Here is an 18,650-nt window from a genome sequence, read left to right as displayed (position 1 = left end):
TAGGACTCTTAAAGATATCTTTTGTATTTTGTTGTGTTCAGCTTTCCTTTTACCCTGACCATTCCCCCAGTCCCTGCCACTCATGAACACCCTCTTAGCATGATACTACAACCACTGTGGCTCCAGACATGATGCTTGTAATTGAGATTCATCAGACCAGAGAATCTTGTTTCTCACAGTCTTTTAGGTGTCCTTTTTGCAAATTCCAAGCATATTGGTGTAGTGATGGTTGTCTTTATCCCGTCTCCATGCATGATCTCTGGAGCTCAATCAGAGTGACCATCAGTTTCTTGGTCACCAAGGCCCTTCTCCCTGATTGCACAGTTTGGCTGGGCTGCAAGCTTTAGGAAGATTATTTAATTAATAAAATTCAGAAAAATTAAAGAACCCTTTAATGCAGCAGAATTATTTGTTGCCTTCCCCAGATCTGTGCCTCAACACAGTCTTGTCAGTTCATTTGACAACTGTATATATATATACAGTGAGGAAAATAAGTATTTGAACACCCTGCTATTTTGCAAGTTCTCCCACTTAGAAATCATGGAGGGGTCTGAAATTGTCATCGTAGGTGCATGTCCACTGTGAGAGACATAATCTAAAAAAAAAAATCCAGAAATCACAATGTATGATTTTTTAACTATTTATTTGTATGATACAGCTGCAAATAAGTATTTGAACACCTGAAAAAATCAATGTTAATATTTGGTACAGTAGCCTTTGTTTGCAATTACAGAGGTCAAACGTTTCCTGTAGTTTTTCACCAGGTTTGCACACACTGCAGGAGGGATTTTGGCCCACTCCTCCACACAGATCTTCTCTAGATCAGTCAGGTTTCTGGGCTGTCGCTGAGAAACACGGAGTTTGAGCTCCCTCCAAAGATTCTCTATTGGGTTTAGGTCTGGAGACTGGCTAGGCCACGCCAGAACCTTGATATGCTTCTTACAGAGCCACTCCTTGGTTATCCTGGCTGTGTGCTTCGGGTCATTGTCATGTTGGAAGACCCAGCCTCGACCCATCTTCAATGCTCTAACTGAGGGAAGGAGGTTGTTCCCCAAAATCTCGCAATACATGGCCCCGGTCATCCTCTCCTTAATACAGTGCAGTCGCCCTGTCCCATGTGCAGAAAAACACCCCCAAAGCATGATGCTACCACCCCCATGCTTCACAGTAGGGATGGTGTTCTTGGGATGGTACTCATCATTCTTCTTCCTCCAAACACGTTTAGTGGAATTATGACCAAAAAGTTATATTTTGGTCTCATCTGACCACATGACTTTCTCCCATGACTCCTCTGGATCATCCAAATGGTCATTGGCAAACTTAAGACGGGCCTTGTGCTGGTTTAAGCAGGGGAACCTTCCGTGCCATGCATGATTTCAAACCATGACGTCTTAGTGTATTACCAACAGTAACCTTGGAAACGGTGGTCCCATCTCTTTTCAGGTCATTGACCAGCTCCTCCCGTGTAGTTCTGGGCTGATTTCTCACCTTTCTTAGGATCATTGAGACCCCACGAGGTGAGATCTTGCATGGAGCCCCAGTCCGAGGGAGATTGACAGTCATGTTTAGCTTCTTCCATTTTCTAATGATTGCTCCAACAGTGGACCTTTTTTCACCAAGCTGCTTGGCAATTTCCCCGTAGCCCTTTCCAGCCTTGTGGAGGTGTACAATTTTATCTCTAGTGTCTTTGGACAGCTCTTTGGTCTTGGCCATGTTAGTAGTTGGATTCTTACTGATTGTATGGGGTGGACAGGTGTCTTTATGCAGCTAACGACCTCAAACAGGTGCATCTAATTTAGGATAATAAATGAAGTGGAGGTGGACATTTTAAAGGCAAACTAACAGGTCTTTGAGGGTCAGAATTCTAGCTGATAGACAGGTGTTCAAATACTTATTTGCAGCTGTATCATCAAATAAATAGTTAAAAAATCATATATTGTGATTTCTGGATTTTTTTTTTAGATTATGTCTCGCACAGTGGACATGCACCTACGATGACAATTTCAGACCCCTCCATGATTTCCAAGTGGGTGAACTTGCAAAATAGCAGGGTGTTCAAATACTTATTTTCCTCACTGTATATATATATATATATATATATATATATATATATATATATATACACACATACAGGTGTGTGCCTTTCCAAATTATGTCCCATCGAATTAATTTGTCACAGGTGGACTTCAATCAGAGGGTAGATACATAGATACCTCAAAGATGATCTGGAGAAATGTGAAGTACCCGAGTTAAATTTTCATAGCACATGATTTGAATACTTTAGTCAGTGTGATATTTCAGTTTTTTATTTTATTTTTTTATTTTTATTACATTTGTAACGTTAGCACAAATCTAGTTTTTGCTTTGTCATTACGAGGTATGGATTGCAATTGTAATTTAAAAGCATTTTAGCATAAGGCTGGGCTTATGGATTTTAAAGTGTATTTGATCTGCAGAGATTCAAGGAAAATCCCCATTTCCATTATACATTCCCTTTAAATAGTGAATTGTCATTGACTCAAAGCTTAGTTGTTGATGTGAATTGAATTGAGTTGAAGGCAGGGAAAGTGGGAAGTCCTGTTGTGTCAGAACAAGCTTTGGCATTTTGTGTAGCTGAATTACAGAAACATGGGTCTTTAAAACAAGGTGAGATGCACATCTTTGTAGCTCACAGTAGGCATCAAATTGTGTTGCCATGTCCCAAACCCTCTGTCATCTATGCATCGCTCACGGCACTGTCAGAAGGGCATCCGCCTGTATCCTTCAGATTCATGGCATCTTTTCCTCTTTTTCACCTGAGGGAATGTTGGGATTAACAGGGCTGGAGGAAAGTCACCACAGAGTGTCTGACAGCAGTACGACATTTCTGTGTAATTGGCATTGCTCCAGGTCCACTTCTACATCCTTGCAGACTGGAGTGTCCGTCCTCCCCACCGTGAAGGAGCTTGTTAAGGGTCTCAGTGTAACTACAGAACAGGGGCAAAAAGCCAGCATCCCCCTTCCTTTCCTCTCAACCTGTTTAATGTGATTTTGGAATACATTTTTAGCTCCCCTTTTTTTACACTGGGAAAGTGGAAAACATGCCAAGACTCTCTGATTTCCACTGGGAACTCTTGAAACCTGAATGAGCCAGAGATCTCAATGTTTCGACAGCTTGAGGAATGGAAATCCCAGTTCTAATTGTGACTGAAACGTTGCTTGGCAAGCTCCTCCTGCCAAGCAGCGATCTGGGCACGATTAAATTTATGCCCATTATGCACATCAGCATATTAGACGGAACTCCACGTGGTGGACATGATGTCTCGTCCCCTGAGAAACTTGGCGTCCAGTGGGTTGAATGTCCTCAGACTGTTGATCTTGAAACATGTCATGAGGAGACATACTTCATTAACAACGGGCTCTCTGATGGCTTGCTGGGGTCCCACACTAGTTTTGAAGAATGTCAATTTGGCTGAAATGTGTCCAGCCTTCACTGGCTTCCAATACTCTCCCTCTAAGATCTGATAATTTGACTTCCTGAGTAGGAACAGAGAAAGAAAAGAATGATGTATGCATAATTTAGACTTCAAAGAGAAGAGAAAATTGACCCAAAAAATCTGTTATTTACACATCCTCATGTCATTCCAATCCTCATGAAATTATTCCATCTGTATAATTTCATGAATATCTATTACATTGTGAATCACTTTGCCGTTTAATGAAGTTCCCAAGAGTGTGAGCAAAAAACTACATAGGGCTCGCTTAAGCGTTCCATGAAAAGTGTTGGTGAAAAGCAACCTGATATTTAAGCAATTTTTATGTTAAAATTGTGGCTTCCGTCCATGTTCCCAATTTTTTGGGGAAAAAAATCCAGTAAAATTATTGCCATTCATTAGGGATCCAAAATTTGAAATTGACCAAAGCCAAGATTGATAACATTACTGAAGCACATTGTGAATACAATTGCTTGGTTGTCTGTAAGAATAAGAGAAGGGAAAGGTAACTGTAAATTCAGCACAGCAATAGCACTCAGTTTGGAAACACACACAACCTATTTTTTTGCATTTAAAAAACACCTATAGGAAGTGAATATGGAATGTTATCAACAGAATGCAGGGCTCTTAAGATGTGTTTTGCATCAAGGTCATGCATTGCATTTTTTCTTTTATATTTGCTGAGATGTACTTGATGGTATTAGGACTTTTACATAAAAACTGTCTGGTATATCTCCAGGTAACTACCCACGGCCTCCTAACTATGGTGGAGCACCAGGTGCCAACTACAGTGGCCCCGGGCCTGGCATGAGCAACAGCCTTGGCATGAATGCCAGCAGTCCAATGCATGGGCAGGGTCCAGGGCAACCCTGTGGCTCTATGACTACGGCTCGAGGACCAGGGCATGCAGCCGGTGGCCGGCCTTACACCGCAGGCTCCAGCAGTGTGGCTCCGACCTCTCCCAACATGCCTCAGTCGGCTGGCCCAGGGATGGGCCCACCTCCTCTCAACGTCAGCCGCAAACCCCATGAGAGTAGCCCTGCATCTGCCCAGCAGAACCCAGTCCCCTCGGGCCAGGCCAGGTAAATAAGAGCCTTCATTCATTTTAAGTGCCTTTCTGCTTCACTAGAACAAGATGTTTTGGTCATGTTTGGTCTAGATTTCATCCATAATTAAATGGATAGTTCACCCAAAAATGAAAATTACCATTACAAAACCTGTATGACTTACTATCTTCTGCGGAGCACAAAATAAGATATTTTGAATGATCTAGGTAGTCAAACTGATTTGGTTACTATTGACTTCCATTGTATGTACAACAAAAATAACTGAGACATTTCTTAAAATATTTCACAGAGGAAATACAGTCATATGGGTTTTATTTTATGGTAAACAACCCCTTTAAGGTTACAAAATAATCCCTCAGTTAAAAACAAATTAATTCCAATTCAATTCCAGTTGGGGAAATCTGGCATTAATGAAAAAAACAATTTTTCTTTTAATTTGTAATTTTCTTTACACATTACAAAATAAATAATATTTTGGACATATAAAATTTAAATTATTAGTTGCGCTCCAAATAGATTCTTATAGCAATACCAATTTATTGCTGATTGATACCGATACTGTTTATTTAAGCTTTTATCAGGAGCTCTGTCATAACCAATTTTGCAAGCTCTCTGCTCATGGTTTAGCTTAAAATGCCTAAATACTGCATATTCAGTCATTTAATTTACAATAGCATTCACCACCTTTTCACTGGATGTTGTTAATATTGATAACCCCTTTTATTTGTTTTCCTGTGATTCAATAAGGGGAACGTGTTCTCATGTGAGGCAAGAGAGAACAGCAAATATGTGTGGTCGAGTGCTGTTAATGCCATTTATTCAGATAGATATTTATTTGGTCATATTCCCTATACCCTCCAGAAGCATTTATGATTCAGAACGGTACTGCTTTGTAACTTTTATGCTCCCTCAATTTGTCATTTTGCTTATCCCTCACTGGTTGGCCTCTACTGGACAGTCAATGTAGATTTTATGTCACCAAATAATGCTAAGGGCAGGATTTGGGACAGGGCCAAACAAGATATTATTCAGTGCACCTTTGAGTTTTCATTTGTATTGAAAGTGAACAGACACCAAAGAGACCTTTATGCTCTTCCCCCTGCTTCAGGCCTCCCTTTGGCAGGTCCCCTGTGTACCCCGGCCTGTCTGGGCCTGGGGGGCGGCCAGCCTCCTTCCCTATCCCTCATCCCCATCACCCTCACTACAGTCCTGCGCAAGGCCAGGGCCAGCCTCACACTGAGCTGTTTGGGTAGGTTTAAGATTGGACCCCTGGCTGGATGGCTTCACTCTGCTTGAGTCTGCTCGCATCCGCTAGAAATGGCACAAGCCAAGTGCTATGCATTAGCTTCTCCTTTCTTCTCCACCACGCCTATGTTTTATTCTGAGCATTTAAGAAGACTAATCATATAGCTTTCACAAAGACAGGAGAAGAATCCTCTGGAGAAAACAGCAAAATGTTCTGTAGATTGGAGAACTGAATCAGCAGCTTGTGTAGCTCAGAGATAAAGTGGAGTGGACGACTAAAAATGTTTAAAGGAATCGTTCACCCAAGAATAAAAAAAAATATATTGTTCTTTATGTACTAATACTTGTCTTTTCCCAAATCTGTAAACTGTTTTTTCTTCTTCTGTGGAACGCAAAAGGGGAATTTTTTGAAGAATGTTAACGCAACTTCTTTCCATTAAAATAACAATGGTTTACATTCAGATTTAAAATTGACGCATCAACAAGCAATACCGCACCGATTATCACATGTTGAGAAACTATAATAGAAGGGAATATTTTCAGTGAATAATGACTTATATTTTGGTCTGTTACTTATGTGAGGTTATTGCTGTGACTTCACAAAACTTGGAATATACTGGAGAAAATCTGTGTGAAGATTCTTCTACATACAATTATACAGTTTCACTTTATTTTAAGACTTTTAACACTTTGTTACAGTGTAATTATACAAAGAATACCGAGTAATATTAATTAACTACATGTACTATTATATAATAAGTTTTGGGTTAGGGTTAGTTGCTTGTGATTTTGCATAATATGCTGTTATAATTAAGTATATATAAGAAGTTTAACAGGGACACTAAAATAAAATGTTACCAATTCTACTTGTGTTCCATGAAAAAATGGAACAGGATATGAGTTTGGAGAAACATGGATTCAGTTTTGTGAACTTGTCCTTTAAGATATAATCAAAGAGGTTTTTTTTTCTGATCAGATTAACTTTTAGTTTTTTAGTTTAACTGCTTACTACACCTTTAAAACAAATCATATTGCAATTACTTCTACAAATATTGCAAGTGCTGACATAAACATTTAAATAAACACTGTTCATTTCTGCTTTTAAAGGCTAAAAGGCGTATTGAAACAGCAGCTCTCATGTTCAACAGGGTGTGTAAATACTTCACTACTACAAATTATAACAATGCCTTTGGTCTCCAAACTAAGCATGTTTCGCTCACTTATTTTCTGTTTCTGGATTTAAAAGTGGACATTTTGTTGAGACCGAAATGAACCAAGTGTAAAAACTACGTGTGGTGTCACAGCCATTTTAATAATCTCATAAGGCTATATTATTCTAATTAATAATTGGGTAGCCCTAGTGCAGTTTCTAGTTCGAGTCGAGGTGTGATTCGCAGAATTGTTGGTTGTTTTGGTAGCAGCAGTGTACAACTTTGACTGATGGATTGTAGATTGTACCTCATTTAAGACTTAAAGTGTAATTATGGACTACAAACAACACAGCACAAAGCAACAGCACTTCCTTTTCCTTTGTGTATTAATCCTGAATGTCTTAACCCTCTCTACTGTCCCTGCATATTTGTTGCTTGCCAGCTATTAGAAGTAAAGAAGAAAAGAAAATAAGTGTACTAACAACTTATCATTGAAATCTTCACATCTTAAACAGGCTCTTTTTAAATGTCTGTGTCCTTATTTTTGTGTCCTGTTATCCATAGGCCAAGCGGGTACCAGGCTGGGTCCCACATGCTTGGAATGGCTCCTGGAGGCCCCTACAACCATCCACCGAGCAACAGCTCAGCCAGGATGACCCCTCAAGGACCCTCCTACAACACAATGCCTACCGGTAAGCGTGAGAGTTTTCATTGATGTCTCAGTGTTTCAATGCGACAAGATTCCAAGATTCCAAATATTTAATGCAAGAAATGTTCCAAATGTTTTAATGCATGAAAACTTGAGCAAACTCATTACCAATGCAAGATTATGCAAATGTAAAATAAAAATTAAATGTTTTTAGGATAAATAGCCAGAGGGCAAATACTGCAGACGATTATGCTTAAAGTCCCCCTGTAGTCAATAATTTCATCACTTAAAACTCATCTTTGATCACCAAAATGACATATTAGAATTTTTTTTCCTTGAAAAAAAAAAAAATTCATATTCATGCATAAAATAGCTTGACTGTAACTCTACACCCTTGCCTCATTTAGTATACGCGGTTCTATGAATATGCAAATGAGTCCCACCTCCACTCACTCACACCAGCTCAGATCCACTCGTTGACGATCACACGTTGATCTGATTGGTTACAAGGTACAAGGTTCACTGCAGTTTTAAAGAGAAAATACTCAGCAATGGTGTTGACTTAAAGCATATTAAAAACACCACATAGACATATAAGCAACATTAAAAGATGGATTTTCACCACAGGGGGACTTTAATTAATCGAGAGAAACAGAAATTGGGATCACGATTAAAATACGATTTATCGTGTAGCTTCCTTGCTGAATAAATGTATTTCTTTAATTAAATTATTTTTTTAAAACTCTTTATCTTACTGGGATCTTACTGACCCCAAATTGTTGAATGGTGGTGTATATTGAGAATATTCAATAAATCTGGAGTTTATTGCAGTATTTTTCTTTCAGTACAAAGTTATTAATTGACTAGTTTGAATATATACTTTGTTTGGAGGGTGTGATCAGATGTTTGGCAAGGTGAGGTCTAAGGGTCTGAATTTCCTGTAGGGCCAATGACAGGCTCAGGGGACACCATGATGCCCACCGATCCCAAACAGAGAGCTGAGCACAAGGAGGAGGGCAGTACACCCACCACAGATCCCCCTAAGCCAAAGGTATGAAGACATCTTTCTCTCTCTGACTCATTGAAGATGCTAACAGATAACTCTAAATCCCTGTAAATGGTAACATTACTCCAAAACCTTCTCTGTTACAGCCTACAAACAGTCTCTGACCTTTGCTTCAACCATAACTTTGTTAATATCTGCTCAGTAAAGGTGTTAAAATGAGTGCATTGGTCTGACACTGTGTCCTAACCAGTGATAAAAGTCTTAGTCCACTTTGAAATGTCATTGGTTCTCCTGCTTCACATTCTTGTAAATTAAACATCTTTGGCTGTGATTGTGTTTTAACTTGCATTTTAACTTTCATCTATTTTTTGCTGCTGGAATCTTGCATTGTACTTGGGACACGGTGTGAGAGTGAAAATTAAACACCATAATTATGGAATTTAATAATTGGTTATAGCCTGATTATTATAATAATACCCATTACCAAATCCACCAAATCTAGATCACCAATTTGCTTCCAGCACAGACATGTTCAATGGAGCACGGCCCGAAAATGAAACTTTAACATATTGTTTTAAATAACTACCGTTTGCATCAGAGCATTGAAATAGAATCAGATTTTGACCAAATTTACTTTTTTCCCCAAATAATTTGCCAGTCGTAATCAAATTGTTGTCATGGTAAATATTTACATCCTACTGCTTGTAGCTCTTCTAGTTTATCATTCTGTTGTTTACACTCCCTAAACTGAATACTGAAAGTATGCTGTTCTTGAATATTGTTCAATTTCACTGTGTTATTCAATAACCCAAGGAATATAATTCTCTCATGTGTCCTAATGAGCGCACATCTAAGCTCTGGAAGACCTTGCTTCAAATCTTTCTTGTCTTAACTTGTTCTTTCTCAGTCATTGCCCTTACTTTCATCAGAACTTCATTGTGTCATTAAGTTCAGCTTTCATTTGATTGGTTGAGATATGGCGCAGTAGCAGAGCATTCTCTCTCTGAACTCATCTTACCATTCTTGCTTATGTGTCTTTTTTTTTTTTTTTCATTTGTAATTCGATGTGATGTTTTGTTTTGTTTTGTCCTCTTACTGATCAGAGGGAAATCGTTCTGTCACTTTAAATAATTCTCAAAAAATGTCCTTTGTTTTCTTGCTAGCTCATGATAATCTTTGTACTTTTTTTACCTCATGGCATCAGTCGGCAGTAGAGCATGGCTTTTTAATTTAACGTGTAGAAAACTTCACAACAAACAGTGCCTTCAAACGTTGACCTTTATGTCTTGTCCAGCTGGCTGTGTTACAAGCTTTGTGTTGCTCTCCCTATTTCTGGTGTGTGTGCGTGTGTGCGTGTGTGTGTGTGTGTGTGCGCGTGCAATCCTGTAACAAGTATAACAAGTCATGCAATATAACACAGAGCTACTTGAAAGGTATGAATTGAGTCCAGCTCAGAGTGGTGCCAACTTCAGCCAGAACAAGAGCCACAAAAAGAGTACAAAAAGAGTGTGACAGACAAAGATTTGAAGTTATACACAAAGTTTGCCGGTTTTTTGACAAACTTTCTGAATGCTTCTTATGCTAAAGACAGTAGGCTTTGCATGGGAGGTTTTTAGGACCGTGAATTTCAGGAGAATGTTTTCGACCTATTGCGGATCAAGCTATCCTATTCCACTGACAGGGTGCCAGTACTCCTGCTGATTAGTGTTAATTTCGCTAACGAGCTTTTTCCGCCGAGGTCATTTAACGATAACTGTTACTATATCAACATGCAATATCGTTGACGAAAAAAGACGAGACTAAAATGTAATTAAAGAATAAAACTTTACCAAAATCTCTCTTTATTTTTGTCGGAAAAAAGAGGAGACAAAATATTACATACATTCTCAGTGATGAACTGTAATAAATCCAAACATGAATCTCGACTATATTGCTTGTGGTAACTAAATTTGCTGTTGTTTTAATAGAAAAAAACATGAATGTAATTTGCAATTATTGGAATTACCATTAGGAATTTAGTTAGTATTAGTTTTATTTTTTGAGAATTTTCTTGTTTTACCTGTTTTCATAATGGAGAGAGACGGGAGTGTGTTAATATATATGATAAATAGCCTGCAATCAATCAGGTTAGACACTGAAGACAAATAAACTGTGATAAAGAAAGAACAAAGTACTTAAGTGATTCGGACTGTTACAGATATTCAGTTGTGTTTGTTTTATGTTTAGTTTTTTTGGATTATGTTTGTATTCAGTAGTTCGTGTGTTCCTTGTTTCAGTGTCTCATTTGCTGTCATGGACATTCATGTAATTATCACTGGTTCTGTCAGTCTTCATCCTCAGTCCATGACACAGTCAAGAGCAATGAGATATTTTCTCTTTTTTGTTGTTTGATTAACATTAATAACGACAGCAGGTGAATTTGGATGTTGTCACTTTAAGGACGACTGCATGGATCCAATATACTCATGCGTTTTCTTTCTCAACTGTTTACGTTCAATTAAGACATACATGACTGTGTTCACTGTCAAATACATGGTCACTTTGTCAAGTCAAGTTAAGTCACCTTCATTTATATAGCGCTTTTAGCAATATGGATTGTTTCAAAGCAGCTTTATGGTGATAATTGGAAATTACCATAACAGATTGTTTAGGCTTTACAGCAGCTCTAGAATAAAGTTATTGTCCAGCTAAAGTTAGTTTTGATTGATTGATTCACTTCCGTTGCAAAGATCATTAGTTATTAACTTAGGAGCCGCTTACACAACACCGTTCTAACAGAAAACCCTCAACGCGCTCCGGCCCACTCATTCGCACAACAACAGTTGTCCAATTATTATTATTATTTTTTGATTCACAAGTATGTGTATTTAACCGTTTAAGCCCAATTAGTTGGCAAAAAGCACTCAGTTTGACAGCGCTGAGAAACAGTCTTTCTGACAGCACGCGCATGTAGCGAAATGAGTTGTCTTTCATTGCTTAGGACGCTTCAACGTTTTAAAAACACTTGTTTTTAAACCCCAAAACTTAAGAACGCCTGCAAACGATAAGCTTTAGACTGTGTAGCACAGCAACTTCATGTGAGCGTAACCACGATAAGAGACAATAGTCCAAAATCTCTACCGGTTGACAAATTCCTACCGGTTAATCGTGTCTGCCGGTATATTACCCACCCCTACTCTGTATTAAAGGATTAGTTCACTTCAGAATGAATATTTCCTGATAATTTACTCACCCCCCACATCATCCAAGATGTTCATGTCTTTCTTCTTTCTTCAAGGTTTTTGAGGAAAACACTACAGGATTTCTCTCCATATAGTGGACTTCACCGGAATTGAAGGTCCAAATTAGTTTCAGTGCAGCTTCAAATGACTCTACACGATCCCAGCCGAGGAATAAGGGTTTTATCTAGAGAAACCATCTGTCATTTTATAAAAATATAAACATTTATATACTTTTTAACCACAAATGCTTGTCTTGCACTTGCTGTGATGCACCACACATTATGCCATCACGTTGAAAGGTCACGTTAGGCGAAACATGGTTGTAGGAAGTACCGACCTAGTGTTTACAAAGCGAACGTGTAAAAACGAAGTCAAACACCCTTTACAAAAACAATTTATAAATAAAAGGTAAATGAAACAATGTCAGACAATTTTGAAGTTGGAGGAGAAAATGAGACAGAGTTTTTCACCCTACCCTACATTTTTTAACCGGAACACGCGTGACCTTTCAACGTGAGGGCGTAATGTGTGGCGCATCACAGCTAGTGCAAGACAAGCATTTGTGGTTGTAAAGTATATAAATGTTTATTTTTTTATAAATTGGCCGATGGTTTCTCTAGATTAAGACCCTTATTCCTCGGCTGGGATTGTGTAGAGACTTTGAAGCTGCACTGAAACTGCAATTTGGACCTTCAACCCGTTGATTCCCGGTGAAGTCCACTATATGGAGAAAAATCCTGGAATGTTTTCCTCAAAAACCATTTCTTTTCAACTGAAAAAAGACAGACATGATTATCATGGATGACATGAGGGCAAGTAAATTATCAGGACATTTTAATTCTGAAGTGAACTAATCCTTAAACTTCTTATTTATTGAATCTTTGTATAAAAGCAGGATCCCACTTGAAATCATGCTTTTGGTCTGATTATCAGCACAGCTGTGATTACCTACCACCAATTCCCTCTTGCTTGTGTAATCTGTACATTCCCTGCAAATCTTTATTCGTTTTATTTGTTTATATAACTTCAAAGCTAGTTTGCGATGGCATAAAGCTGATTCAAATGACTTTGCAAATTACTTCTTAGTAAAAAAAACAACAAAAAAAACAACATAGGCCAGTTCTGGGAGAGTATTGCGCATCGTTTCGATGGACAAGAAGTAAAGGTGATTTGAAAGCTGTCTCTCACCATTCACCATGTGTGTGGGTTTCTCTTTCTTCCCTATGTGTTCTCCCATCACAGGACAACTACGGTTCTCAGTGTGTGTCCCAGCCTCCCACCCCTTCCCCTCTGTCCCCCAGCCCAGCTAGTCTGTCCTCTTATCAGGGGGACGACAGCGATAGCATTAGCAGCCCTGCCTGGCCAAAGAACCCCAGCAGCCCTGTAAGTGCCTCATGCACTTTTACTCTCTTCTCTTTATTTTCCTGCTTCTCTTTCTTCTTTCTGTGGTTATTTAGGTCTCCTGTTTGATGGTGTGAGCTGTTTTGACCGCAGATATGATGTAATTAGACTTTCTCATTATGACACTCTACCACAAGATTGTTCTATTTTCCCCAATTTCTTTTCAATTATATGCTGTGTTGGGGAAGCGTCTTTAAAACTGTCTCTTGCTAAGCTGCTCATAATAAGAATCTCAACTGCAAGCTACTGCATTGAAACTACATAAGGATGTTTTTTTAAATTAAACAATTATATAAATTATACTTTAATCAGACCAGTATTTTTCTGGCCCAGATTTGTATTTTTTATTTTTTTTGAATGGTTGAAATATGGTTGAATATTTTTTGAAAATATTAATTTGGGTAACAGCATTATATAGAGCATTATTAGGTAATAGCATTATAAACAATAACAATTTTGCCATAAAAAGGCACAAAAACCATCAGCTGTTGGTTCAAGAAATAAATTAGCAAACTGATTGACTGCAGCAAACCAGACTTTGCAATGCTACATATGAGGGTACGGGACAGTTTATTACATCTTGATTTAATTATTGCATGGCTGTCAATATAATGTGACAACATTGTCACTGGAAAAGCTACTCTATTTTGAGAACTGCTGAGCTACAAAAATTTTTGTGTGATATAGTGCCATTCAAACTCAGTTCATTTTGCGTTTGACAAAGAACACCATTGTAAAAGAAAATATCCTTATTAAAACACATTTAAGAAGAGGGATTGGGGAAGAGCTCACAGCTAACTTGTACATGGCGAATCAGCTTTTCACAAAAGTTTTAATCAGTTATTGGTTTTGTGATTCGTGGCAACTGGTAACTCGAACAAAATGGCAAGCTACAGTGTTACATAAAGTATCATGAGGGGGAGTAAATGATGACAGAATTTTCATTCTTGGGTGAACTAACCCTTTAAATCTGTTTTTAACATTTCGCTGTGTTTACAGTAAAATAGTAATTCCAGTCACAGTCTTGTACTCATTGTGGCTAATTATTCATATTTTTATTATAATCTGTGGCCAAAAAGTAGCGCAAATATAAGGCAACACAGCGCAAACACAGATAAACATGGTACCGTTTGAAAGCAGCAAGTCGGTACTTGGTGTCCTACTATACAGAAAGGCTGATATCATCACATTTTTACAATTTCAGTATCGAAATGTACCGCTAGTTTTGACAACACCAATTCAAACAACAAACACATTCCTTAAATACGTGAGCACATTTGTCCAGTAAAACTTATTCTGATTCCTAAATGCATAAACATAATCGGAAAGTATTCCAAATTTATTTAAAGTATTTCAAGCAATTTTTTTGTGGTTTAAATGTGGCCCTCTTGGCCTCTGAACTTGAGTACCTCTACCATACATTGTATAAGCAGTGTTCTTTGAGCAAACCGTGTCATGCACAGGCACAGATAGTGCTGCCCAAGCACCTGCCCTTTTGCTCTCTGACTTGATTAGTGCCCTTTTTGCAAAACATTTTTTATCATTTTATATTTATTTTTGATTTAAATTTGCCGCATGGCATCTTTGCTACATCTGTGGTCACAAGCCGCCCCGCAGATCGAGCAGAGCAGCATTCACGTCTCACTGACCTGCATTCACTGGTGACAACCAGATTACGATAGTTTTTACCCTTAGCTTCTGCGTTGTTTGTCACTGCTGTCAAATTAAACCACTATTACAATCTACATAGTGCCAGTCTAACGTAGACAATAGACCTCCGTTAAGCTTTACAAGAAGTAAGCGAGTCTGGTGTAAAATAGCATTGTGCAGGGTTGGAAATGCCACCAAAATTAATAAAAATGGCTGCAAAATTTAAGATATGAATTGTCCCTGTATGAGATTTTGTCTTTTATACCATATGATATGTCTAGGCAGTGTCACACGAGAAAAAGTGTTGTTTTCCTGAATATCAGCACGATTGCAAATGTGAGATTCATTTTAATAAAACAGTTCAATAAACAATATTCATTTAAAATTCTAAACACAGTAATGTCAATTTTGACTTAACCAATTGCTCTATTTAACCAATGATAGTAGTTCCGAACAAAGAAGTTGCGTCTCCTCGCAACTCAGAGTAAATGAACGAATCTGTGAATTCATGTTTCTTTGCCTCACAAAAACCCTTTCTTGTGCATTTATTGTTGATGTGAAGAGAAAAATATTTTGTATGTAACCGGTGGCTTTTAGAGCTATCTTGGGTTTATTGAAGTTTTGAAGGTTTATCCTGGAGCCCGAACACTTTAATTAGGTCAGTTTGTCTAATTTGATTTTAATTGTTATCCTGGCTGTTGCCACCATTACAATTAAGAGTGTATAATTTCCAATTTTCCAACATTTCATATATATTCAAAATATTTATGATTTAAAACAGTAATCTCATAACATTATTCATGCAACTGTAATGCAGTGTAAATACATCTAAATAATAATAGCATAACATAACATATAGTAATCTTTGTCTGTAATGCACAACATTGATTTAGCTCATTTACCAATTCCAGCATAATGCCAACAGAGGACATATTTATTTAAATGTGCAAATCATTTAAAGATGTTCTACAGTATGAAATGTAATTTTTATAGTAATTATGAGAGACTTGAGCACCTGCCCTCACTAATGTCTGTGCACAATACTCATACCTGTCCGAAAAGGTTAAATGGTGAACTTTACTTGCATGAGACCGTCAGAATGGGACATGTTGAGCAATGTGGATAATACTTTTACTCAGGACAAAGAACGATGGGCTTCACAGTATGGGTGTGTCGGTGGCGATATATATCTCACTCTGTTCTGTATCCATCCACCCCAGAAGCTCAGCACGGGGAACATGACGAATGAGAAGATAACACGACTGTACGACATGGGCTGTGAGCCTGAGAGGAGGGCATGGGTGGATCGCTACATCTCCTTCATGGAGGAGAGGGGCACGCCGGTCCCGAACCTGCCTTCAGTGGGCAAGAAGCCGCTGGATCTGTGCCGCCTCTACCTCTGTGTTCGAGAAATCGGAGGCTTGGCTATGGTGAGCAGTTCTTTTGGTTTCTGTTAGAGTGCTGCCGTCTGTTCGTGCTGGGGTTTTAAAGGAGCAGAGCTGTGAAATGCATGTTAAAGAACGGCGAAAGCTCTCGTATTCTTCCTCATATCTGCCTCAACCATCAATCACAGACATCAAAGAAACAGAGAAGGGAATTGGCTAAGAATACATTGCACCTGCTGATGGTGTTCTTTATTTGCACATGCTCTCTGCATTGGGTTTGCGCCTAGGATCTCGCAGGTTCATGAAGACAAAATATTCCAGAAAAGACAAAAAAATTGACCGCTGACAAGATTATTACAAAGTACACAAACATCCTTTTATATCAGGGGTCTTCAACCTTTTTCAGGCCAAATTGGTGGATAAAAAAGATGAAACAGGACAGTTTTACATTTGATGCCTGGTCTAGATAATAACATGTATTTAGTAACATATCGATGTGTCCTTGTTAGACTTTACATGTATGCACTATTGTAATAACAGCAAATTATACATAATTACAAGCAACTAACACTAAACCAAAGGCTAAATCTAACCCCAAGCAAACATATAGTAAGTACATGTTTTTTAATATCACTCAGTATTTGTCTAATTACTTTGTAACAAGGACTACATAAACATATTTACATTATTGATGCACATTGAATAAGTACCACATTGGCTTATTTTGAATATTTAACTGTGCATGCTCATTTTCTCTTTTTACATTTAGGTGATTTTTATTGTGATTACAATAATCTTTAATATTTTAATAACTGTTAAATGTAATCTCAAATGTAATATGTTAAAATCTTAAATATGAATATTTTACAATTATGTCTCATTTGTTAATATTAGTAAATGCATTATCTAACATGATCTAATATATAATAAGGTGTATTATAGCATTCATTGATTTTTTTTTTTAATGTTCATTGTTTATTCATGCAAGTTCACTATGCATTAATTAATGTTAACAGATACAACTTTTGATTTAAATTTTTTTATTATTAAATGTTAAAATTAACAAAAATTATTCAGTGCTGTAGAAGTATTGTTCATTGTTCATGCTAACTAATGTAGTGCTGTCAGTACAGAGAACAACGACAAAAATCGGTGTTGCCTACACCGTGTTATCCTCTTTTTAAAATTTGCACCCTGTTGACTTCAATGGGGCAAGTTTTAAACCTGCTTTTAGCCTCTTAACATCCTTGATGTGTCATTACAAGTGCCCAGCCATTGTGAGCCCCATTGAAGTCAACAGGGTGCAAATTTTAAAGTTCTCCTTTAATGTACACTGTTAGTCACACTTGTACATTTTAAATGCACTATTTACTATTACTTTTTAATTTAGGGGGGCAATGAAACATTTAGCTAAACTTTAGCTTCTCTAGCTTTATCTTTAAGGTTAACAAATGTTGTTGTTTTTTTTTTTTTTACAAAAAAAGAGATCAACTAGTCCCTCAGCAGAACTGCCACAGACCCCCTGTTAAAGACCCCTGCTTTAAATAAAGCTTTTGTTTACCGCCAGCTTTCTGTGGGCGGTAATCTCACAATGCTAATTATTTCTGGCTAACAGTGATGATGTTTGTGAATCCTGCGCATTCTATAATGAGCCTCATTTACATAGGAAATAGGTATGTTTATCCAAAAAAAGAAAAAGAAAAATGAATTAATTTTTTAGACACATATAGCGCCTGGATATGCTAAACTAGGGGTCGCGCACAAATCAGTCACAGGGTTAGATGGTTGAACCACTTAGTGAATTGATTGTTTCTCGAATGGTTTTGATTGAAAATCTCTCCTTGAACAGGTAAATAAGAACAAGAAATGGAGAGAGCTGTCCACCCACCTGAATGTGGGAACATCCAGCAGCTCTGCCAGCTCCCTCAAGAAGCAGTACATCCAATACCTGTTTGCCTATGAGTGCAAGGTGGAGCGTGGAGAGGAACCCCCGCCTGATGCGTTCAACATGGGGGACGGCAAGAAGCAGACACAGCAGGCCAAGATCCAGCCACCCTCACCTGGTGAACAACTTTACAGGATTACTGTGGGGAGAACAGACTGCTAGACTGTAGACTGAAGGCTTATAGCCATCAAATCACTATGCTCCATGTTTTATGGACTATAGTCAAACCAAAAATTATTCAGACACCAGATAAAATGTTTGATATTTTTCTACTAGTGGGTGCAGGACACTATAGTTCATTTATGTAAGTGAGGATAGAATAATAAGTAAACTGTGACATATTATACCCAAAAATTCTTCATTCAGTGGACTACCAGTAAAAGTTGTAAAAATTTGAGACCAAAAATTATTCAGACACTTGTTTTGCTTAAGTGTTTTTTTCTTTAATTGCTAATGC

General features: G+C 37.9%; 1 protein-coding gene across 8 annotated transcripts in view; it reads left to right on the top strand.

The window, feature by feature from the left end:
* arid1b (AT-rich interactive domain 1B) overlaps positions 1-18,650 on the top strand; it is a 101,526-nt gene that overhangs the window by 74,753 nt on the left and 8,123 nt on the right. For 3 of the 8 annotated variants that reach the window (XM_079887816.1, XM_079887815.1, XM_079887822.1), the window contains 7 exons: positions 4,213-4,555; positions 5,649-5,789; positions 7,501-7,628; positions 8,530-8,636; positions 13,055-13,195; positions 16,084-16,293; positions 18,098-18,311. In XM_079887816.1, coding sequence (XP_079743942.1) covers positions 4,213-4,555; positions 5,649-5,789; positions 7,501-7,628; positions 8,530-8,636; positions 13,055-13,195; positions 16,084-16,293; positions 18,098-18,311 — 1,284 coding nt within the window. The remainder of the gene's footprint in view (positions 1-4,212; positions 4,556-5,648; positions 5,790-7,500; positions 7,629-8,529; positions 8,637-13,054; positions 13,196-16,083; positions 16,294-18,097; positions 18,312-18,650) is intronic. The other 5 variants (XM_079887819.1, XM_079887818.1, XM_079887821.1 and 2 more) reach the window with 3 other exon arrangements.

This window comes from Squalius cephalus, assembly GCF_949319135.1.
Source record: "Squalius cephalus genome assembly, chromosome: 12".
NCBI lineage: Eukaryota > Metazoa > Chordata > Actinopteri > Cypriniformes > Leuciscidae > Squalius > Squalius cephalus.
Note: the sequence above shows the minus strand (reverse complement) of the source record. Positions and strands in the feature narration are given on the sequence as shown.